The sequence below is a fragment of the Neodiprion fabricii genome, chromosome 5, assembly GCF_021155785.1.
Source record: "Neodiprion fabricii isolate iyNeoFabr1 chromosome 5, iyNeoFabr1.1, whole genome shotgun sequence".
Lineage (NCBI taxonomy): Eukaryota > Metazoa > Arthropoda > Insecta > Hymenoptera > Diprionidae > Neodiprion > Neodiprion fabricii.
In genome coordinates, this window is record NC_060243.1 from 3839778 (window position 1) to 3861881 (window position 22104).

General features: G+C 41.8%; 5 protein-coding genes across 5 annotated transcripts; 3 read left to right on the forward strand and 2 right to left on the reverse strand.

The window, feature by feature from the left end:
• Positions 1 to 636: 636 nt before the first annotated feature.
• LOC124183355 lies at positions 637 to 4769 on the reverse strand. Its single transcript, XM_046571756.1, has 5 exons — positions 4422 to 4769; positions 3267 to 3500; positions 2468 to 3143; positions 2158 to 2235; positions 637 to 1756 (listed from the first exon to the last, which is right to left on the reverse strand). Exons 1-5 carry the CDS (start codon positions 4767 to 4769, stop codon positions 1608 to 1610), a joined length of 1485 nt encoding a protein of 494 aa, XP_046427712.1. The 3' UTR covers positions 637 to 1607.
• Positions 4770 to 4836: 67 nt separating this feature from the next.
• Positions 4837 to 10231, forward strand: LOC124183358 (trypsin-like). The gene is made up of 6 exons (XM_046571761.1): positions 4837 to 4949; positions 6710 to 6893; positions 7761 to 7872; positions 8256 to 8455; positions 9230 to 9377; positions 9618 to 10231. Exons 2-6 carry the CDS (start codon positions 6793 to 6795, stop codon positions 10104 to 10106), a joined length of 1050 nt encoding a protein of 349 aa, XP_046427717.1. The 5' UTR covers positions 4837 to 4949; positions 6710 to 6792; the 3' UTR covers positions 10107 to 10231.
• A 335-nt stretch (positions 10232 to 10566) lies between these two features.
• Positions 10567 to 14291, forward strand: LOC124183354 (ovarian-specific serine/threonine-protein kinase Lok). The gene is made up of 8 exons (XM_046571755.1): positions 10567 to 10749; positions 10895 to 11168; positions 11347 to 11625; positions 11695 to 11951; positions 12031 to 12237; positions 12332 to 12505; positions 12740 to 12904; positions 12984 to 14291. The coding sequence occupies exons 2-8, from the start codon at positions 11015 to 11017 to the stop codon at positions 13260 to 13262; spliced, it is 1515 nt and encodes a 504-aa protein (XP_046427711.1). The 5' UTR covers positions 10567 to 10749; positions 10895 to 11014; the 3' UTR covers positions 13263 to 14291.
• On the reverse strand, positions 14218 to 15883 carry LOC124183359 (succinate dehydrogenase [ubiquinone] iron-sulfur subunit, mitochondrial-like). Its single transcript, XM_046571762.1, has 5 exons — positions 15498 to 15883; positions 15156 to 15397; positions 14744 to 15044; positions 14550 to 14672; positions 14218 to 14466 (listed from the first exon to the last, which is right to left on the reverse strand). Exons 1-5 carry the CDS (start codon positions 15648 to 15650, stop codon positions 14323 to 14325), a joined length of 963 nt encoding a protein of 320 aa, XP_046427718.1. The 5' UTR covers positions 15651 to 15883; the 3' UTR covers positions 14218 to 14322.
• Positions 15884 to 16795: 912 nt separating this feature from the next.
• On the forward strand, positions 16796 to 22072 carry LOC124183350 (trifunctional purine biosynthetic protein adenosine-3). Its single transcript, XM_046571748.1, has 16 exons — positions 16796 to 17205; positions 17432 to 17521; positions 17633 to 17880; positions 18019 to 18218; positions 18331 to 18525; positions 18664 to 18794; positions 18878 to 19088; positions 19159 to 19294; positions 19381 to 19603; positions 19713 to 19907; positions 19986 to 20241; positions 20324 to 20527; positions 20601 to 20750; positions 20830 to 21095; positions 21166 to 21423; positions 21510 to 22072. The coding sequence occupies exons 1-16, from the start codon at positions 17125 to 17127 to the stop codon at positions 21693 to 21695; spliced, it is 3030 nt and encodes a 1009-aa protein (XP_046427704.1). The 5' UTR covers positions 16796 to 17124; the 3' UTR covers positions 21696 to 22072.
• The last annotated feature ends 32 nt before the right edge of the window (positions 22073 to 22104 follow it).

The window sequence follows — 22104 nt, forward strand, 5'->3', positions numbered from 1 at the left end:
AAGACAGTAGTTAATTGAAACTGGCAAACATTTTCCGTGGCCGAAGGACGTGAATTTTGAACATTTATTTAAACTGATTTATAACAAAATTATATCACGAATACTTTGCACCGCTGCACTTTTATCACTCTGCACACTTTTATGTCACTTTGAAGAATACTAACTGCAACAATTCACTCATACACGATGACTTTTAACAGCGAGAAGAAAATAATCCTCCCGGCAATTGAGTAACGGTCAAAATGGCAGCCCCATCACTCGTCAATTGTTTATTGTCGTGACGTCACAGATCCCGCCAAAAGTTCGTTATGAATTCGAACAAATGAAGTCTCGATGCAATCGGAACGTGAAACTTATTTAACTGATCATATTGAAGTTAGTAATGGTCTCGTAACGATTAATTCGTGCTGAGGAAAAACCGTTATTTTGCGATTTTGGAAGTGACTTAAATTCAGTAAACCGTAATCAAACAACACACACTCATGTTTCGAAATCTTAGTACTGTCAAAATCATTGTAAAATCAAGAAAGTAGTGATTTTTTCCCCAACGTTTCATGACAATAACGTTTTTAACTTCAACCCCGTATTAACTGCCAGATTTATTGGTATTTCAAGAATTTCGTTCGAAATTATAACCAGGTAATTCAGACCTACTTTAATTAATACCTGTAATATTACGGGAATGTGACAAGAAAAATGATTCTCTCGCTGTTTCGAAGAACGTTGAAAACTGTAGAAACGGAGGAATTAATTACCCAATTTGGACCGTTACCAACGTCAGGTCGATTGTATTTTATCTGCTTGTCGACAGTAAGTGAGTAATTCTGCTGTATTGTTGGCATAAGTTATAAAACTGAATGGCGAGTTAGATACATTTCTGTAAAAGTACATTTTACAAGAATAAATGCTACCCTAAATTTCTAAAAAAAGTTTTCTATTCGTACGGAATGATATTGATACATAGGTATACATCAATTGCACGTATATTTCGGTGAATATTATTTTTACGTCTCGCAACGTTCTCTGTAGTAACAAAATTTATACATAACATGCTTTCTATAAAAGCAATTTCTATACGTACATAGGATATAAATATTTTTAATTAATACTTGCATAGCGTGGATTATGATATTCAACTAACGGCTCATTGATTGCCTCGTTTATATTGAAATTACGAGCAACTGTATGCATGTATACGTGTACTTTCATCATGACATACATTCAAATGCACATACCGGCACACTTAGTAGACACCGATTTCTATTTTACCAACCTCATTGTCAGAAAACCGATGCTCTAACATATTATAAGTACATCTTGCTATTGTAAAGTCACTTGCGAAATGAAACAAGGACGTTTCTCTCACTGATTTGCCTTAATTGAATCGATTAAGATTACTGGCTAACTCTTTTAAGTATAATATATAGTACGTGATTAAGTTATTATTTGCCTACACGGTAGACGAGCGATCAGGCTCTGAATATTTAATTATTCAAAACACCGAAGTAATCATTAATTATACTTAATTACGTATAATACGTTCATTCTGCACGATGGCAACTGCGTCTCAGATGTTTTTTAACGATACTATTTTTCGTCTTCTAATATCAGTACATCATTCCAGGGTGAGCTGCCCTCTGAAAGAAGACATTTGGATTCGCAGACATCGTTGTGTACAAATTTCCAGCATCCTCCGGTCTCAGATACATCCCCGGTGGCAATTGAACAAAAGTATCAACGGGTCCTGAACGCAAATCTGCAAACAAATTGATAGCCGATGTAAGAATTATGGACTGGATATGAACGGAAAAACCACTTTTAAAACTCGCAAATAACAGAAATGTGGAACTACCAACGCGGAAAGAACTATGTCTAATACTTCTAATACAGCTGTGTGTGTGCAATGCGCGTATAGCGGTATGCACGGCTACTGCCCCTCAAAAATGCTTGTTTCCGTTTCATAATCTCGCGACGATTCTTGTACATCTCTACGGTTTGACGGGTAACCGCACATGAAACAACATTCCGTGTGCAGAGTCGACTATAATGCGACTATGACTAAAATATTTCAGCGGCTATGTATAAAATGACATAGCTATATGGATGACGAAAGGTTTCTGCATTATTGCTGCAACATTGATGCATACGCATGCATACCTTCAGGGTAAAGTTGATTAGCACTGCATCTACACGCTGTACAGTTTGGAATACCAGAAGACACCAGGGCAACACGGTCTGGAATAAAATAGAATCGGATAGATATCAAATAATAATTACTGTATCTATATACTTATTGAATGTTCAAGTTTTTCAGCACACGGTCTAAAATTTGACATAAGCTGTTGAAAAACTGAAATATTGCATACCATTATAGATTTTTGGTAAAAAATCTGCAGAGAACCGTTCAGGGTTAATGTAATTAGAAAATGTTTTACCATTAAAGACTGAATCCCTGAACTTAACTAACCTGTGCTTTGATGACAGGGCAGCATTTTAGACTCCAGAGTATCATTTGGCGGTTTGAAGTGAAAGAAGGATGGTGAGTATCCGCTGGCCGGCAGCGAACTGAGCCCGTCATCCCTATCGTGCGGATTGCCACGAGTAACAACAGTGGCGTTTTCTCTTCCAAGGGCAGCGAGCTGTCGTCCCTTGGGTAAAAACATGAGTAGAAACACAAGGAGGGATGTGGCCAAAAGTGCGTAGGCTAGCCAAGCTTCACGGTTCTCTTCACGGGCAGTAAGAGCCCCAACTCCGCCAGAGACCCATACAGGAAGCGAAGCGCCTACTGCCAGTCCTATAAACGCTGCTTCACCGTTGTTATCTCGAAGCCCTCGTGCCCTGATCGCTAGACCGCCAACTGAGATCAGCAACATACTCGCATAACCTAGCGAGGCAACGAGATGGCCAACCGGAGTACTGCAGCAACATTGTTGCATCGGGTGATCCCCAGGCGACGTGAATGCTGGTGCTGATGATGACGGTGGTGGAGGTAGAGGGGAGGCTATCGAAGAGGGTATGAGACGTACGCTATGGCTGGTAGATTCCGAGGCACTAGACAATGGGTTCGTATTTGATGGAGTGCCATAGAACCATTGACCAATTATGGCGACTTGAACTAGAATAGCAAAAACCAGCACCAATGCCTGTAAAAGAATTCATAATAGAGCTGAAGAATGTGTAGTAATGCAATTGCGGTGTTATTCTCTGTAAACATCTCTGCATAGGAATTTGTTCTGACTATTAAGAGAGAAGATAGTCATGCATACCTGATAGGGTGCGGGTAAATATACGCCGCTGTTCAACGAGAGTAGGAAAACGCACTTTACAAGAAGCGCTGCGAATACTAGTGCTGCAGGGAGGCCAATGAGGCGAAGGGCTCCACAAGAGATGGGATTCGGGGCCAGAGACGGCGCAGCTGATAGCCCAGCAAGAAGGAACAATCCCAACAGCAATACTTGACCCAAAAACAAATGTCTTCTGCTAGGGACGGCAGCTCGAGCCTGTAATCACAGGGTATAAATAATTATTCAAGCATTTGTATGTTACCCAATTTTTCAATTCGTATCCTTCCATTTAAAGAAACACTAAATGCAGCATAATTCCATACAGTTTTCTACTATGGACTAGATCCGAACATCAATATCCTTATACAGAAATATGGTTTGCTACATACATGCTTTCCAAGTTTAATCTGCATGTGAATATGTTGTGGATTTGAATTCTTGAAATAATGCTCAAATAATTTCTTGAGGTTGCATCCGCTGACTGTATAACACTCTCTATGCAGCAAGAGTTGGTATAAATGCAATCTTGTTCATAGATCAGCAACTAATCGTTTGTATTTTAATTAGAATAGATACCTGAAAGTTTGTAGCTTGTATCAATACCGTATACAAACCATCCTCAAGTACATAGGTATATGCAAATTCCACTACAGGATAACTGCTTGAAAATGGAAAGCGATTATAACTCCGTCTATTCCAGGCTCTACTTATTTTTCTCCCTCTACCCATGTACATTCAAATTACAATAATACGACAGCTAATTTGAATAGAAAAAGAGCAATGATGATGAAACAGACATTCTGAGCACATGTTAATTCGTGGTAATCCAGAAGTAATTAGAATTTATTCGACGAAGCTACTCAACCATTAACTATTAATTCGCTCAAGGTAAATGAAAAAATTCGTTTCAGTAATGCAGGAACCAAGATTGATACAGGCAAAAATCGTTAGTGATTATGAAAATCGATTAATCAACGTGTGTAAAATTGAAAGTTCAGATAACAATTGATAAGAATTTTGTTGAAAAATGTACTGGCAGTTCCAAGATTGCAAAGTGTTTAATTTACATATGTTGCAATCCGACGGTCGAGTTTGAAATTTGAATTACATCCAACGTCGCCCGATCATTGTTTATACCTTGAGCAAAACGAAGACCTCGAAACCGGCCATGAATATCATGGCAGCGGCACTGAGGGCGGCAAGCGGCAGAGCCCAGGGCTGCTGACGAAGAAGAGATTGCGCCGTCGGATGGGCGAATCCACCGGCTCCGTTCCGGCCCGGTTGTCCACCCCTAAAAATGGATATCGTCCGGTTGGGTCCCGGGACGCTGACGACGCTGGCAACGCTGACGCCGCCGGTGCGGTCCGGGACTTGGGGGACGAGGAAGTACTCGGTCGAGAGTTCGACCTGGGGAGACCGATCGGCCGCGGTGACGCCGAGCCAGGAGGTGCAGGCAGCGGTAAGGAAGATCGGGCTCACCCTCATCCTTCAGTAGCTTATCTCAATCGGTGCCCTGCAGCCACCACCGAGATTCGTCGCGTCCTGCGTATCGCCGAGGGCATCATCGCGGCCATGTAATCACGCCGCTTTTCCACGATTAATCCTCTTCGTCGATCCCGGGATTTCCCCAGCTCTCGCTGCGCACCGTTATTTGTGCAGTATAAGGTATAATAGTATACATATATACTCACGTCGACTTTTTATCATCCGGCAATTGCCGTGGTTATATTATTATTATTATTATGTACACCGTACAGTTCGTTATACGTAGAACGATATCGCCGATCAGATCACGCAGCTTATAATCGTAATCCACGCGCACGTGGCTTGTGTTAGCCGATGATTTGGGTTCCCGTATTACAGCACTTCTAACTCTTTCTGTTTCTTACCGCCTGATTATCTGCATATATTGAACAGTTTAATTTAAAGGACGTGCCCTGGTCGATTTCGACGTTGACGCATATATCTCCAAACTTCGAAGTTCATGTATAATCTCAAACGAGGAAAAGGGTTTAACAGCCCTACATTCTACACGTGCAATTTTGAACAAAAGAACTCCAATACATTTTCATTTAACGCTGAAATAAAGAAATCGGCTGTTTTTCACGCAATCACAATATTAAATTTGTAGAATTCATGCCTGCATTTCTTTATTTCTGCGTCAAATGAAGATGCATTGAAATGTTTTTATTTAGAACTGTGTATAGAATGGAGCTGTTAAGCCCGTTTTTGCGTTTGAGATACGTATACTTCGATATTAGGAGATATATACGTTAACGTCGAAATCGACCAGGGAGCCCCCTTAATAAATAATGACGTGAGCTCAATTACAGCACGAAAAGCGGTTCGGACTTGAGGAACTGCGGACTTCAAATCGTTCGAATTCACTCACCGGCGGAGATTCACCGTTAACCGTTGTCCGCGCGACGCGCGGCGAACTTGCTTCTAGCGTATAACGCGACGATACGCCGCGATTACACCTAACATACCCAGCCGTCGGCTGGCAAGACACGTTATACGCGTGTATAATGTAAGTATTAAATTTCTTATACATTTAGTATTTCAACTAAGTATACAAGTGTCGTATGATCAGTAGATCCACGCATGACACCGCGGAAGAGTTGATTGAAGAAGTGAGCGACGTCGATTAACCAGGAGGACCGCGGCCGTCAGACGACGAGGGCAGGACTAACCAGGAGTCAGGACCAGCACTGGGTCCGAGCCGTCGCCGACTCGCCGCTCCCTGCTTCCTCCCCCGCCGTGTCCGTCCTTCGGGCGAGAAATTCCGACGCGTGTCGAGTTCGGAGTTGGAATCGCGGCACAGGCGAAGAGGAATCGCCGAGTAAAGCGGGGGCGGCTGGATCACGCTGGGAAATTTCCTAAGCGTGGAGAAAGATATGCAGATCGAGTTTTCTCGACGTTCAATTTCGAGCTTACCTGCGTGTCCCGTTGATGACGTTCTCGTACCACGCATACCGTGGTTATGTGAAAGAAAAGGGGGGGCAGATGGAGAAAAAAATGCAGTAGAACTCAAAAAAAGCATGCGGCAGCACGGGTGCCGGGCGCCCGAGACGAGGGACAATGGCCACACCCCGGCAGTCCGTTGCAGCTTTCTCCTGCAACCGACGGGCATAACAAAGGTGGAGGATAAAGCGGTTACGGGCTATTCCGCACCGTGGTATACGTAGCACGCATCTACTATGTGCGTGCACACCTCGCCTCCTCTGCGGGGTTTTTACACATATTCGTGTATGCTGTAGAATTATTCGTATTCCGGGTATCGCGGCTTGCACCGCTGCGCTATTGCACGAGTTGCTGTAGTCAGGTAGTGCCATAACGCACTTCCAACCGTTTGCTTTGCCTGCCGGCTGATGCCTGCTGCGTTTACTTCGTCATGTATTTTTTAATTTTTTTATTTATTACAGGTGTATCGCATGATATTGAGAAGAAATTCGAACACGGAATCCGCCGCAACGAAACCCGTACAACGAATTCGCGGATATAATTCATGGTGCAGATTCACGCGACGTATTCTGAGCTGGTTTCACTTTACCGTGGAAAGGCGAGTAGCGAAACTATTACACGGTCGCGGTTCATCAATGTTGAAAAGTAAGTCGCGTCGCATCAATTATATTATACTGTCTATGTATAAAGCGAGTTGAAAAAGGAGGAAGGGGGCGGGGGAGATAAAGGATAAAGAATTATAGTTAAGGAAAGAGAGATGAAGAAAAAAAATAGGTAAGTAGGTAAAGATTTCTTATTATATTGCCTTCTTCCATTAAACTTTTACATCACGCCGTCGAGCATTTATATTATAATAGAGCTAGGCTAAGACGCCAGGCGTCTACCTGGCCTTATACCTACCCGTGTACTATTAGCCGATTAATAATATAACGTACGTTATGTGTATACGATGTACGCGTGCGACACCTTACTGATACCATAAAAAATTATTATGCATAGCGGGGGGATAGGATGAAAGGAGAAACTGACGGAAAGATTGATGCCGTTTATTCGCTGCACATACAGGCGTGCGAGTAATAATATAGCGTATAATTACAGGGCTTGCGGTATCGCGCGTGCATGGCATCGACGCGATGCGTTCATATGCGATTATGCTCCGCAGCTATATGCCCGTGTACACATGTAATTAAAAAAAATGCGTTAGTACGCTGCACGAAGGACGGTCAGGGTCAAGGACCAAAAAATGATATACCGGGGCCCCGACGATGCTGCAACTAGCCAAGAGCCACGTTCCGTTCCGTTCTGTGCCGTGCCGTGCAGCTGCTCAATCCTCCCGTGAATAAGTATACTTAGCTGAGAATTGGGAAACGGGCAACGCCCGCGCCGAGCGGCAACGAGATAGCCAAAACCGGTTGGTCTCCCCGCTGATCGCATATATGCCCGTCTTACTTTCGACCGTACGAACTTTTAGGGTTCCTGGAACGCTGTATACATTACAATGTCTGCCCGCAGGCTCCGTGGTAATAAAACCTGCGGGACACGGCTTGATGTCAACTTATATCTACAGGCACCAGGGTTAAGGGACCATCCTGCGGCAGGATGTACGGAGAACAAGGAATTCCAGATCCTAAATATTGTCAGCAGTTTTCCATTTTATAAGTATGGATCACAGCAGCCTTAACACTTCTCTTATTCGTGCAGTTAACAAAATATAGTTTTCGATGTTCAAATTCAAGTTTTTAAATCGAAAACGTTGAAAATTAGTTAATTGTGTCTATACAGCTTCTTGCAAACCGTATAGCTAAGATATTTGTACCTAGCGCGATACGCGTTTAATCCGGCGATTTATCAAAGCGGGATTCTTCTCTGTTCGATCACATTAACGGTGTGATTGGTTAAACCCCCGCGATAAGATCGACAAATGATTTTTTTGGGGCATGCAACGATTAACAGTTCAGCCACTTTATCGTAATGGAGATTCGAGCTTGTACGTTCTTTGCTTTACAGCTGCTGATCGTCCTGCAGTTTGCGTCAACGGGTTTTGGAAGCAGTCGTATAGCTGCGGGCGAATCGACGACCCTCGGGGAATTCTCCTTCATTCTATCTCTGGGACTGACCTCCTGGGCAAACGTTTACCATTTGCACTACTGCGCCGGATTCGTTGTCACTGAAAGCTGGGTTATCACTGCTGCCCATTGTGTCGAGGAGTGAGTATAACGCATATTTTAATGATATAAATCCGTATACTCTACGAGTAAGTGCACCCGAGTCAAAATCTAGACTCTACCGTAAGCCTGCAGGTACTCAGCAGAATCTCATTTGAGATTTTTCGGTCCTCACGCTCTATTCAGAACCTTGAGAGAGCTATATTTTTCATAGTTGGACCCCTGGTAGATCTTACACGTATTATTACCTATTCTGGTACTCTATGTGATACTCCTTTCATATGAGAGCCTGTTCAATGTCTTGAGGTCCTCAAACCTACTGCAGTAGTATCTAGATTGGTGATTATATTATTCCGCTTACTCTGAATAATTAGATGCGATACGGGACCAAGGTTACGAAAGTATAATAATTGATATTATGATTAACACTTGGTATCAGTAACCACATGTCGATCAATCTAAATATCGAAATCTAATTCAAGTACTGATCTTAATATTCAATGACTGAAATTGCACATTCTATGGTAAAGGACCTGTAGAGATCTTTAGGATAATAGAGGATATAGAAGACCCGTAGAGGTCCTGAAGCTACAGAAGACCTGTAGAGGTTTCAAAGATGTCCGACTTTGAACCTAAACGTGGGAGAAACGGAAATATTGGACAAGTTTAGGTCTAGAATACGTTCTCGTTTCAATATAAGGTTAGTCCTCCACAGGTCCTACTACGTTCTACCAAACGTATAACTTACAGGCGTATACGAGGGTCTAAATTTCGATTCCAGCAATCACGATAACTATCTGTATTTTCACAATTAAGCGCCGTTCAAGATGTGGGACGCTACTATTGGCTGGCTGGGACAAACAATTTGCGCCAAGGAGGCACCCAGTACTTCATCGGTCAGATCGTTATTCATCCCGATTATGCCCCGGATGATTCTCTGATACACGACGTCGCCTTGGTCAAGGTGAGATACAGCACCTTTAGATTTTGGCACAATTAGAGCCAATTCTTTGCTATTAAGGCCTGATTCCTCCAACGTTAATCTAAGTTTAATGTAAGTTCAGCCTATCTTCAAACTGTAAACAAAAAATTGACCGCCGTTTAAACCGTGTCGGAGGAAACGGGCATAAATGTTTAAAATGTAAAAGAAATGCTCGAAAAATTAAGGTCGTATAACGTCTTGGTCATTATTTTATTTGTACAGGTGAGAAATCCGTTTGAATTTTCAAATACAATTCAGCCAATCGGGCTAGCGAGGTCAAGTGCTGAGTCTACATCAGGAACTCGCGGTGTTGTCGTCGGATGGGGTGAAGTTTCGCAGACGGTGATACAACCCGATGTTTTGCGAAGCGCCGAGGTTACGATCATCGACGGAGATCTCTGCCGCGAAATATACGCACCTTGGCACCTGACCATTCACGAGGAATATCAATTCTGCGCTTTATCTACCAACGACGAAGCGAAAACAGAGGCGAGGACCGATTCTCAAATGAAACTTGATCGTAGGGCATGCCGCGGAGACGAAGGAGGGCCCTTCTTTTATAGGGACCTTCAACCTTCGTTCGCCGTGGACACTGCCATGGGATTCGTGTCGTGGACCTATGGCTGCACGCCCTCAGGCTATCCGGCTGTATACGTAAAAATATCCCCCTACTTGGAATGGATACGTGAAATTACGGCCTCGTGGATATAATGTATAAGTTTTGTTATTTGTGTTGATATAATGTATAAGCATTGTTTATTTATGATGTTAAACCATGTGATTAAATTGTTTTTCATCACATTACGCGATCGATCCTTAGCGTTTGATGATTATCACACATCTAATTTTATACATTTTTTTGTAACTTTCTCGAACCACCCTGTAGTTACTGATATTTATTTGAAAAAAACTAAACGCATGCATGAGTTTACGCTCGTGTTTCCTTCAGGCATGCAGGCAACGTTCGTGGCGCGCAATTCTACTATTTTGAAAATTGTACCCGCCCACAATTCCTTGCGCGTGATCCTATGAGCCAATAATTGCGTTCAACACATATACAACTCGAGAAACGAGCCAATCATATACGAGTAAAAGCTTTTAATTTTCCAATCCCATTCGCCTGGTCCGCATTCATCCATTTGTTGACAATGGAAGCTTTGATTGTGAGAGGGACACTGAAATGTAAGAAATATGTAAACTGAAACGGTGAGAAGAAAAAAGGAAGAGACCCTATGATTTCAAGCTTGTTATTTCGACGCCCAAGCGAAAACAGCGACAGGCGAATGTCCTCCAAATAATTTCATGTCAGAGAAGAATCGTCTGTACCACGTCGTAATTTATCTACACTTAAATGGTAAATATGCACACATATTTTTCATTCGAAATCGCTATTTTCCATTGTCTATTGTCGTATTGAAGCTTGCCGATAGTTTGGTATTCGAACTCGGCTTTGCCGAACTTCGATTTATATGTTTGAGATTTTGATTTTGGAATTGTAGCCACAAATATAACCTCTCGAGCCGGTCACGTGTCCGTAAGTTAAACGCTGTTGTTCTCGCTCACCTCCAACCTGTTGGTGCCTTTGACGGTCGGGCCAAACCAGCATAAAGGCTATCGCAATGGCTACAGAGGATCAATTACCGCTTACCTTACCGGACACCCAAAATGCCGACATCTTGACCCCGCAGAGCCAGGAACAGGAACCACGGTCCCAAGGTTCCCAGAAGATATGGGGAATGCTTTACCCGAGCAGTGACAGGTTGCAGAGAGTCGGTGAGCAGTCAAATTTCGTATGGAAAAGGAGATTAAAGTCGCACATTGATCTTGCAGAGCTCGGCTATAATTTCTACTTTCAACTCAACTGGACGAGCACCAGTATCCAGAAATGTTTTTGTGTAATTGACGGAAGAGTTCAATACTCGTACAGTATTTTTAAAATTCTTTGTTTCAGAAATGACTATGAATGAGTACACATTGGGTCGTGCGGCACATTGCAACATATGCCTGACGGAACAACATCTTGACAGTAAAAAATGGTGGGGTGTTATTAGCAAGCTGCACTTTCGAATAACAAGGGTAATTGTTAGCCCTGGAACAAATGACATGGTGGTTTACCTGGAGGACACAAGCCACAACGGTACATTTGTTAATAAGCTCCTTGTGGGAAAAGGAAAACGAATTATTCTAGAACACGGTGACGTAATCGGGCTGGCTCAGGCTGAGAAAAAAGGTACAAGCTTATGAGTGAAATTATTTAAAGTCACAGAAACAAATCCATTATTCCTCTTCTCACTTACAGTTTATACTTTTATGAGTATCAGCGGATCAGAAAATAGTATCCTGCCTCCAGAATTGAAATGCAAGTACGCTGTATCAAGAACGCTTGGTTCTGGTGTGTGCGGTGAGGTGAAAATGATCTATACTAAAGTCGGGTGCAAAAAGTTTGCGCTCAAGACTATCGCTAAGAATAACTTTCATGGCTGTGATGGAGGGAATCCGTTCAACGATCCAGGGAAGATCCTCAATGAGGTTCACATACTCAAGGCCTTAAGGCATGTGAGTAATTACATCTTTGTTGTAAGAATTATTTGCCTGTTATAATAAATTTCATCAACACTTCTTGGACACTTCGCAGCCCTGCATAATAAGGATGGAAGAAATCCTAGACACCCCGTCGTCGGTTTATATTGTCCTTGAGCTGATGGAGGGTGGTGAACTATTTGATAGGATTCGTAAGGAACGTTCTGGATTGAGCGAAAGAATTGCCAAAGTAATATTCTACCAGGTCGTTCTCGCCGTTCACTATCTACACCAACGCGGGATAACCCACAGAGACTTGAAGGTATTACAACACGCGAATCGGACTCCAGGCACTCAAACCTATTTTTTCTCATATATTTTATATCTACATAAATTTTGTTCTTTTTTTTTCACAGCCAGAAAATATACTGTTGGCTACTAACGCTGAAATAACACTGGTTAAAGTGACAGATTTCGGTCTGTCAAAGCTGGTGGACACTCAGACTATGATGCGCACTTTTTGTGGCACTCCACTATACGTGGCTCCTGAAGTATTATTGACGCACGGAAAAGGGTCGTACACAAACCAGGTGAGTAATTGCCAAGAATTTTATGTTCATTTGCTGAATAGTTACGTATTTAAATTTTTCATAAACATGTGTTAATGAAAAGAGAAATAACAAAATAACTCCTGAATCAAAATGTTTGAAGTAATTACATTCTTTATCGTAAAATTTTTAGATTTTTTAACCTCTCTCTGCTGTCTATCCCACACAAGTTGCAAAGGGCGGAACAACTCTCTGACAATACTTTTTACATTTTAGGTAGACGTATGGAGTTTGGGCGTAATTCTGTACTGTTGTTTAAGTGGGCTGGTACCATTCATCAGTAATGCCAAAGATATATCATTGCAGCATCAAATTGTTCAAGGAATTTACTCATTTCCGAGAGAGCGGTTTAAGAAGGTTTCCTTGCGTGCCATCGACCTCGTATGTCAATACCTTCGAAAAAGCAATAAAAATCTCCTGGCTTTTAAAATTATTTCTCATTTGATAAAATCCATTTCAGATTCAGCGTATGCTGACTGTAGATCCGAGTAAACGGATCACCATTCAGGATGTCGTACGCCATCCATGGCTGCTGGACAGGGAAGTGAGAAGCATTGTTAGCGAACTAATGAACGAAGATGACGAATACAACGAAAATCTTGTACCGTTTTCTGTGCCATCAACTTCAGGAGTTGCATCAGCGGTTGTACACGCATCTAGGCTTAAGGCTACAGCAGGTCTCAGACGACAAAGAATAGAACCACCGACTGCCGCGTTGAAGAGGGCGCGCGTAGAGTGACTGAGTACCTTGTTCAAAATACTTAGTAATTAAACTTACGTACCAGATCAACGTGTAACAGCCATGGTGGGTCGTTGCGCGGAATAATTATGATTTAGGAATTTATCGTTTCACTTAGTAAGTTTCCTCGTTTATATAAAGTTATGGACCGACCAATGATCAGGGTATCAAAAAGGTATAGCTTTTTTCTCTACTTATGCAAAACTAATTTTACAAGTAAAATAGAATCAAAGACCGAACAAAACAAAAGTATTATCCTTAAGCTTAAACGCTGTGATCGAAGTCGTACCTAGTCAGACGTGTAAATAATATGAACAAACGGTGAAGACTTTCTATTTTTTTTTTTCTTTTAACTTGATTTTTCGCGTGATCTCCAACTGTTGTGTTAAAAATTGTACTAGTTACACGGAAGACACATTGTTCCGAATGGAATGAAAGTTCGAAAAGAAAACTTTAAGTGTTACAGTGTTAGAATGAAGGAGCTAGTCCCTAACATTTTTTGTTTGTAGTCCTCAAAATGTTTTGATGTGATGACAAATCATGGGGATAAGTAATAGACGTAGCCCCAATCAATGGCTAATACAGTACAAAGACAAGTTGACGTAGGTTTTTTTTCTTCACTTGTTATACTCGTGCTGACGCGAGTCTTTCTAAACTCTGTTAAAAATACCTGATAAATACAATATTACTTAAGTGTTAAGTCGTGCTTTCAGTGAAGCAATACATAGCTCTAAACGATAATTATCACTTTTTTTTAATTATATTATTTTCATATCTATAATTAAATAAACGATTATAAGACTATTTTTAGGTGAAAATAACGAAGCATTTCGTACGGTTATTCTCGTTGAAAATATTTCTCGTTAATCTTGAATGAAAAATTATCCTCGTAATTGTGAGAAAAATATGTAAAAGTAAACAACGTGTTAACGTAGAAAAGAATTTTGTATTCAAAATCACGTCCCACGGTGACAACAACGTTATGGTATGAGGGAAGTATAGGGTGAATAATTATTACCACATATAAATATGTTCGATTATATATTATACATACATCAATTCATTTTTCCGCTTGGGGATTGGCGTTTGGGGGGGGTCCAGCGCACGGATCCGGCAGCGGCGTCTGCATGTCTGGTTTTTCTTTTTTCGTAAGACCGGCAAGTAGCCGTTTTATCTGGGCAATCGCTTTGCCGGGATTCAATCCCTGAGGAAATGGATAATTATCGTATGAGAAGAAATCCGTCACGCGTAAAAAATCAACCTTCACCTATACTTATACGCCCGTACCTTCGGACACGTTTTAGTGCAATTGAAAATAGTGTGGCAGCGAAAAACCGAATAAAAATCCCGAAGCTTCGCGAGCCGTTCCTCGTGCTCAAAGTCCCTTGAATCGATGATCCACCTGTATGCCTGTAAAATTTTCATCAGAATTAACTCGCGTTCTTCTCAGCCTCTTCCTTTCAATCATGCGATTATCTGACCTGCATCAGGACCGCAGGTCCGAGATACTTGTCGCCGAGCCACCAATAAGGGGGACACGAGTAGGTGCAGCATCCGCACATCACGCACTCGTACAAACCGTCCAGTTTGTTTCTGTCACGCTGACTTTGCAGCGTCTGGCGATACCCGATGTACTGATCCTCGCCCCGCCGTTTCAGCCAAGGTTCTATCATTTTGTACTGTTTCAAAAAGTGCGAAAGATCCGGCACCAAGTCCCGAATTACGTACATGTGGGGCAGGGGATAGATAATCGCCGGTTTCGATGACTTGTCGTCGAGTTTCCTGTTACGGAAATATTATTCTTTGATCGATCAATTCGTTCTGCTACTACGCAAATTATGCTGATACGTTTTATCCCAATACCACCGAGCTGTCGTTACTGTTAAGATTTACGTTAGACAGGCCAGGGTGTTCACCCCGTTGATGTTCATCGAGCAGCTACCGCATATTCCCTCGCGACATGATTTTCGAAAAGTTAGGGTCGGATCGTACTCCGCTTTTATTAATTGCAGGGCGTCCAGAATCATTGTACCGCACTTGTTCATGTCGATTTCGTACTGCTGCATATAGGGTTTCGTCCCCGGCTCGTGAGGGTTCCATCGATAGATGCGGATTATCTTTATCCTAGGTTTTGCCTTATGAATTGAACAGACCACTTGACTTTCGTTAAATCTGTTAAATTTTTATTAAATCGTCTAACGATCGCCGTGAGAGTTGTGTACTTGATATACTAACAAATTTTTTCTGTGGTCCGCAGTCGTGATCTCGTTCCGAGCTGCTCGGTTTGGTTTTTTTGTCCGCCAATGATCGTGATATTTTCGCAACGTTGATTAATCGATTTTTTAAGAGTCCGATAGGGCCCCTTGTCGCCGGGCGAAGTAAAAACATGCCCGACGAAAAAATGCGGTCAAGTTTCAACTTATTTTTAATTTTTTTCTTTTCTTCTAATCAATTTATTAGAAATATAAACGGGCACTTTGCCAGATTTCTCATTGACATATTACGATTTGTTAATTATACCACGTTTCATCCGCCATCAACTTGATGAACAAAAGCTGGACGTTTCAACAAGCGCCAGTAACGAATTACAGTTTTAATCCGGGAAATTCGAGGGAAAGGTTAATCAACAGTGCAACGACTTGTAATAAATTTATAATATTGCATGTAGCATTCGACGTGCGAGTGACGAAACAACAAAAAACAATCGTGAAACTAATCAAAAAAAAAGACCAAAAGAAATTTTCAAGATACTTCGTACATATATTTTAGGGTTACACATATTTTGTGTAAAATCTACGGATTGCTTTATGATGTATCACGACATAAATATGTACAGTGATCAAATCGGAATAAATATGACGCACGTGAAATGCCCTATTGATCTTGTAAACATTATTCAATTCGCTATAATCATGCTTCGCTGTCAATACAACAATAAGTGTACGGCTCCTACAACAGTTTTAAAAAACGCTCGTAACAGATTTGATTCGTTTCAGTTTTACAGGCACCGGTAACTTCGAAAATTGAACAAGTTTCGTGTTTCGGGTCAAAATCAAAAAACACGTCGTATTAGCTCCTCGTAGTCTTAGTTTCCATTTTGTAGATCGCGGGCTTAAAGACCGACGAGGTTGCCAACCATTCGGATTTCAAATATATGTCATCTTTAACATTTGCAAGATAAAATTTCCAGATTTTCGTCATCATTGCTATTGTTAATATAGCCTTTAACTCTTTAGGACAGCATATCCTCAGTTAACGCATTCGGTGATGTCAAATGATTTCGCAGTTTGGAACCCATCGTTTGAAACTCAGAACAATTCACTGCGTGGAATAATTAAATTCGAAAGTTGGCAACACTATTAATCGTAACAAGTTTAACACGCGGTTCATAGGGTCGTGAGATTCTGCGCTTTATCTGGTAGCTGAGCAACAAGTTTATCGCACATGTTTCAAAATGACCCCCACGAGGAATTATCAACAATATCTTATGAAAATAATAAAGGAAGAGGTCGGCTTCGGTGTTGATCATATTGATCGACCTATGACCGCGAATATTATTCCATTGATAGCTGGTTTACGCCTCTTCGCGTTGCTCTCGGTTCCAGGTCGAGAGGCTAAACGGCGTTTGCTACGCCACAGATGTTTACACGGTCACAGATCTTCGCGAGTTTCGCTCGCGCGCCTAACAAGATAGGATATACAAGTTAATTCATAACGAGCCGGCTATTACTTAAGGCTCGTCACCTCGATTCAGTGCAACTGATTCTTTGGAACGTTCACCATCAACACGAGTGCATATTTAATCGTCAGTTCCAACTTCTTTCACACGCCGAACCTCTGATTATTCTGATACTCTTCGAGGATGGCCCGGCATTCTGTTCTCGTCGTAGGCGGCGGAGGCAGAGAGCACGCTATTTGTTGGAAATTGGCTCAATCCGATCAGGCGAGTGTCATATTGTTGAATTTATTTCAGGTCTGAATTGCTGCTAGCTGGATAGGTTCTTAGTCACGTATTTGAATGAAAAATTTCTTTCCTTCACTTTTATGAGAGATTATTGTGCTTTGGTAGTCAGTCGCGGTGTGAAGCCGTATACTTCTTATGTAAAACACCGTAATTATTTACCCTTACTCTAGCAGATAACCAAGACTCATTTTGTGCTACTTTTTAGGTGGACTGGGTTTATCTGGCATCAGAGAACCCTGGAGCGACGCAACTGGATAAAGTGACTTCTGTCCCGTTAAATGTGAAAAATAATAAGGTATTTGTCCCAGTCTTTAACTATTTATCTGTCAAAGATATTTCATCAATAGGATAATTCTGATTCCTATCTCTTTGGATGGGTAGTACCAACTAATCGTTTATTATATAGGAGATAGCGGAATGGAGCAAGAAACAAGGTGTCAGCTTGGTAGTAGTGGGCCCGGAGGATCCACTGGCAAATGGCCTGAGCGACGAATTAAAAGCTGCTGGGGTAATGTGTTTCGGTCCACAGAAGGAGGCTGCTAAAATTGAGGCTGATAAAAATTGGTCAAAACTTTTTATGGACAGGCACAAAATACCAACGGCAAGATGGAAAGGATTTACCGACGCTGAAGCGGCAAAAGATTTTGTTAATCGGTAGGTAATCCAAAACTAGAATTATCTACTCCAATTAAATAGAAAAACAAACTAGAGATGTGCTGTTATCGAATTTCTTTCCCCTGACTGAAAGCGATGTTTACCTTTCCTTGCAAATGATTCTTTCCCTTAACCCAGGTCCGAGTTTCCTGCTCTGGTTGTTAAAGCCGCGGGTCTTGCTGCTGGTAAAGGGGTAGTTGTAGCATCAGCAAAATCAGAAGCTTGTGAAGCGATCAATGATATTTTAGTCAAGAAAAAGTTTGGTACCGCCGGAGAAGTTGTCATCGTTGAAGAAATACTTTTAGGAGAAGAAGTGTCCGTATTGGCGTTCACAGATGGTAATAGTAACGACTATAATTGAAGTTCTGTTATACTTCACTCTGAAGTATGTGCTATCAAGCATGGCAAAAATTATTTCCATAATTTATAATATTTCTGTTCTTCTGTAAGGAAAAACCGTCGTACCCATGATGTCTGCGCAGGATCATAAACGGATATTCAACAACGACACCGGCTTGAACACAGGTGGAATGGGTGCTTACTGTCCCTGTCCACTTTTAAGTGATGAAGATGCCAAAATCATTGAACATAAGGTCTTACAGGCAACCGTTGATGGCTTGCGTGCTGAAAATATACCGTTTGTTGGTACGTATAAGTAGTAACCAATAATTTTTGGTGCTACCATACGTGTTAAGTTTTATTTTTTAGGTTTCTCTCTCGTCGGTTCAATTTTCACCATTGTGGAAACTGTAACCATACTATATTTTCGTTCACTTGTTTTAGGAGTACTTTATGCTGGCTTGATATTGACCAAGGATGGTCCCAAGGTTCTAGAATTCAATTGTCGATTTGGAGACCCTGAAACGCAAGTAATACTGCCACTACTGAAGTCTGACTTGTTCCTAGCAATGAAGGTACCATACAAATTACATGATTAATTCTATGCTGCGTTAAATGATCTCCAACTTATAATTACTCACTTTTTGATCTAACTCAGGCTTGCTGTGAAGGAACCTTATCAAGCTCTCTAATTTCTTGGGAAACAGGTGTTTCTGCTGTTGGTGTTATTCTAGCATCGCGCGGGTATCCAGAAACGTCATCGAAAGGACAAGTCATTACTGGCATTGACAAAGTGTCTCTGAAACCCGATCATTTCGTATTCCACAGCGGCACCAAGCTTTCATCTAACGGAGAATTGCTTACCAATGGTAACTAAAATGAGCTTGATTGATCAAATCGTTTGTGCTTCAATTTGATTCTATGTTCCATTCTCAACAGGAGGAAGGGTCCTAATCACAGTGAGTTTGGCCTCATCATTGGCACGAGCAGCTGCCCAAGCTACTGCGGCAGCTGATGAAATTTTTTTCGAAGGAAAGCAATTCAGAACCGACATTGCACACAAAGGTATCTCTAGGTGAGATATGTTTGTAGCAAATAACTGTCCCCAATCGTCCCTGTACAGAATTACCGAAACATTTCATTCTACTTTTTTATACACAGGTCTATATTGCGTGGAGGCAAGTTGTCGTACAAAACTAGCGGAGTAGATATAGAGGTTGGTGACTCGTTGGTTTCTGCTATTAAGCCACTTGTTGCTGCAACTAAACGAAGCGGTGCGTTAGGTTCAATTGGCGGATTTGGTGGACTTTTTGACACCAAGGCGGCAGGTTACAATGACCCGCTTCTTGTCTCTGGAACTGACGGCGTTGGAACCAAATTAAAAGTGAGTAAAGATGCCAGTCTTATGAGAAATTTCATGTGAATTTGCCTGAAATTATGATAATCTTGGGATCTTGCTGTATACTAAGGATTTCTGCAATGTTATTCACTAGATTGCCATCACCTGCAAGAAGCACGACACTGTCGGAATTGATTTGGTCGCAATGTGTGTTAACGATGTATTGGCACATGGCGCAGAACCCCTTTTCTTTCTAGATTACTTCGCCTGCGGTAAATTGGACCTTGACACCGCCACAAAAGTAGTTGCTGGTGTGGCAGAAGGTTGTCAGAGAGCTGGATGTACACTGGTAATTAACGTTATGCGAAACTATGTCGATATCTGTTGGTATCATACATCAACGATAAAATTACCAATATTTTTTTAGGTCGGCGGTGAGACTGCGGAAATGCCGGACATGTACGCTGACGGCGAATACGATTTAGCCGGATTCGCTGTCGGCGCGGTAGAGAGGACTGAGTTACTGCCTCGCATGAGTGATATTCAACCTGGCGACCTAGTTTTTGGATTATCATCCAGCGGTGTACACAGTAACGGATTTAGTCTGGTTAGAAGTGTTCTAAGACTGGCCGATAAAACGTATTCGGACACAGCGCCGTTCTCTGAGTCCGGAAAAACGATTGGTGGGTTAGAAAACAATCTTTTTACTATTTTTTTTAACCTTGTGAAAAAAATACCAATTAATGGGCATCAACAAAATTCCAGGTGAAGAGTTACTGGAGCCAACGAAAATATACGTGAAGGGCGTCATGCCGGCTTTGAAGTCAGGCTTGATCAAGGCATTCGCTCATATTACCGGGGGTGGATTAACCGATAACATTCCTAGAGTTTTACCGCATGGAACAGGTGTCTGCTTAGACGCATCAAAGTGGAATATTCAACCCATCTTCAGTTGGCTTGCCGTTAATGGTGAGTATGCTTACTTCAGATTTCCACGCCGTGAAGAAGGAAACATGGTTTACATTTTTAAAATTAACTATAGGAGGTATTAGTAGATCGGAAATGCTAAGAACGTTTAATTGCGGCATCGGCGCAATTCTCATCGGCTCTCCAGAGAACAAGGACAAAATCCTAAAGCTCTTAGAAAATGAGAAACCCTCAGTTATCGGTGTCGTCAACTCGCACAACAGTGGTAAGCCTAGAATTGGAAAAATCATAGGAAATTAAACTGAATATTCAAACGTACTCGTCCATTTTCCGAACTAATACAGGTCAACAACGAGTGGTGGTGAATAATTTCGATGCAGTAATGGACTCTGGAATGAGACGACACGTCCCCTCGCTCGTTAAAACACTGAAAAGGCCTTTGAAAAAGGTCGGCGTTTTGATATCTGGTAGCGGTACGAATCTGCAAGCGCTGATCGATGCGACGCTTGATCCAATGCAACGAATAGGTGCCGAAATTGTTTTAGTCATATCGAACAAGTCCGATGTCGAGGGATTGAGACGAGCGGAACGAGCTGGAATCAAAACAAAGGTTCGGAGTTGAAGATTATGCCCTGAAATAATGAAATGCCTCATTTATTTCGCATCTTTGTTCTCAACAGGTTTTCAAACATACCGACTACCCCAGCCGCGAGGCCTTCGATTCCGACATGGATGCCGCGCTCCGTGCCGCGAACGTTGACCTCATATGCTTGGCCGGATTTATGCGCATTCTATCTGCAGAATTTGTCATACGATGGAGAGGCGCAATGCTGAACGTCCACCCGGCTTTGTTGCCCGCTTTCAAAGGCGCCCACGCGCACAGGGACGCACTCGCCGCTGGAGTTCGACTCTCGGGATGCACCGTCCACTTTGTTGAGGTTTCGGAGAACATACAACTGGCATTACTCATCTATTGCTGACCTCGCTGTTCTTTTACTGAAAATTCCAACTCGTTTTTTTCCAGGTTGACATAGACTCTGGAGCGATAATAGAACAGGAAGCGGTTCCAGTGCTGCCCGGAGATACAGTAGAAACTCTTCAAGAACGGGTCAAAGTTGCCGAACACCGTCTATTCCCGAAAGCTTTGAAGCTTCTTGCTACCGGCCAAATTGAGCTCGATAAAAACGGCGCAATAAAATGGAACTATTAGGAATTTCTATGTAGGCGGTAGTCTACTCGTAAAACCGAATGAAAAAAAACTTTAAGTTTTGCGTGATTGTGTAGGATGTGGTAGACATCGAATTCTTGAGACCAGCATACGTTGCAACTACGCAAATAACTCTAAGTGGGGAAAATCTCATGATTGGTTTGTACAGAATCAACCTTACATTCCTCTCCTCCATATCGCATATTTCTTAAGAAACGATAATTTCCTCTAATGTATTTCGTTACAATTACATTACATTTTCATCTTTGAATTCCCTATGCAATAGTATGTGGAGATTACTATCTAAGACTGTCTTATAATATATATATATATATATACACATTGGATGGTTGAAAACAATATAGGTATTTTGACAGGTTTATCAATCTTCAAGTCTTATTACTGTATTATG

Coding starts and splice junctions, on each gene's coding strand:
- LOC124183355 (XM_046571756.1), bottom strand. CDS start 4,769: ATGAGGGTGAGCCCGATCTTCCTTACCGCTGCCTGCACCTCCTGGCTC. Junction 2,236..2,467: donor GCCCTGTCATCAAAGCACAG/GTTAGTTAAGTT, acceptor ATTTTATTCCAG/ACCGTGTTGCCCTGGTGTCT. Junction 1,757..2,157: donor TAATCAACTTTACCCTGAAG/GTATGCATGCGT, acceptor ATTTGTTTGCAG/ATTTGCGTTCAGGACCCGTT.
- LOC124183354 (XM_046571755.1), top strand. CDS start 11,015: ATGGCTACAGAGGATCAATTACCGCTTACCTTACCGGACACCCAAAAT. Junction 11,626..11,694: donor GGCTCAGGCTGAGAAAAAAG/GTACAAGCTTAT, acceptor TCTCACTTACAG/TTTATACTTTTATGAGTATC. Junction 12,905..12,983: donor CCTTGCGTGCCATCGACCTC/GTATGTCAATAC, acceptor AATCCATTTCAG/ATTCAGCGTATGCTGACTGT.
- LOC124183350 (XM_046571748.1), top strand. CDS start 17,125: ATGGCCCGGCATTCTGTTCTCGTCGTAGGCGGCGGAGGCAGAGAGCAC. Junction 18,526..18,663: donor TGAAAATATACCGTTTGTTG/GTACGTATAAGT, acceptor CACTTGTTTTAG/GAGTACTTTATGCTGGCTTG. Junction 21,096..21,165: donor GAGCTGGAATCAAAACAAAG/GTTCGGAGTTGA, acceptor TGTTCTCAACAG/GTTTTCAAACATACCGACTA.
- LOC124183359 (XM_046571762.1), bottom strand. CDS start 15,650: ATGTTTTTACTTCGCCCGGCGACAAGGGGCCCTATCGGACTCTTAAAA. Junction 15,045..15,155: donor AACACCCTGGCCTGTCTAAC/GTAAATCTTAAC, acceptor TTTCCGTAACAG/GAAACTCGACGACAAGTCAT. Junction 14,467..14,549: donor GCACTAAAACGTGTCCGAAG/GTACGGGCGTAT, acceptor CCATTTCCTCAG/GGATTGAATCCCGGCAAAGC.
- LOC124183358 (XM_046571761.1), top strand. CDS start 6,793: ATGGTGCAGATTCACGCGACGTATTCTGAGCTGGTTTCACTTTACCGT. Junction 8,456..9,229: donor GCTGCCCATTGTGTCGAGGA/GTGAGTATAACG, acceptor TTCACAATTAAG/CGCCGTTCAAGATGTGGGAC. Junction 9,378..9,617: donor ACGACGTCGCCTTGGTCAAG/GTGAGATACAGC, acceptor TTATTTGTACAG/GTGAGAAATCCGTTTGAATT.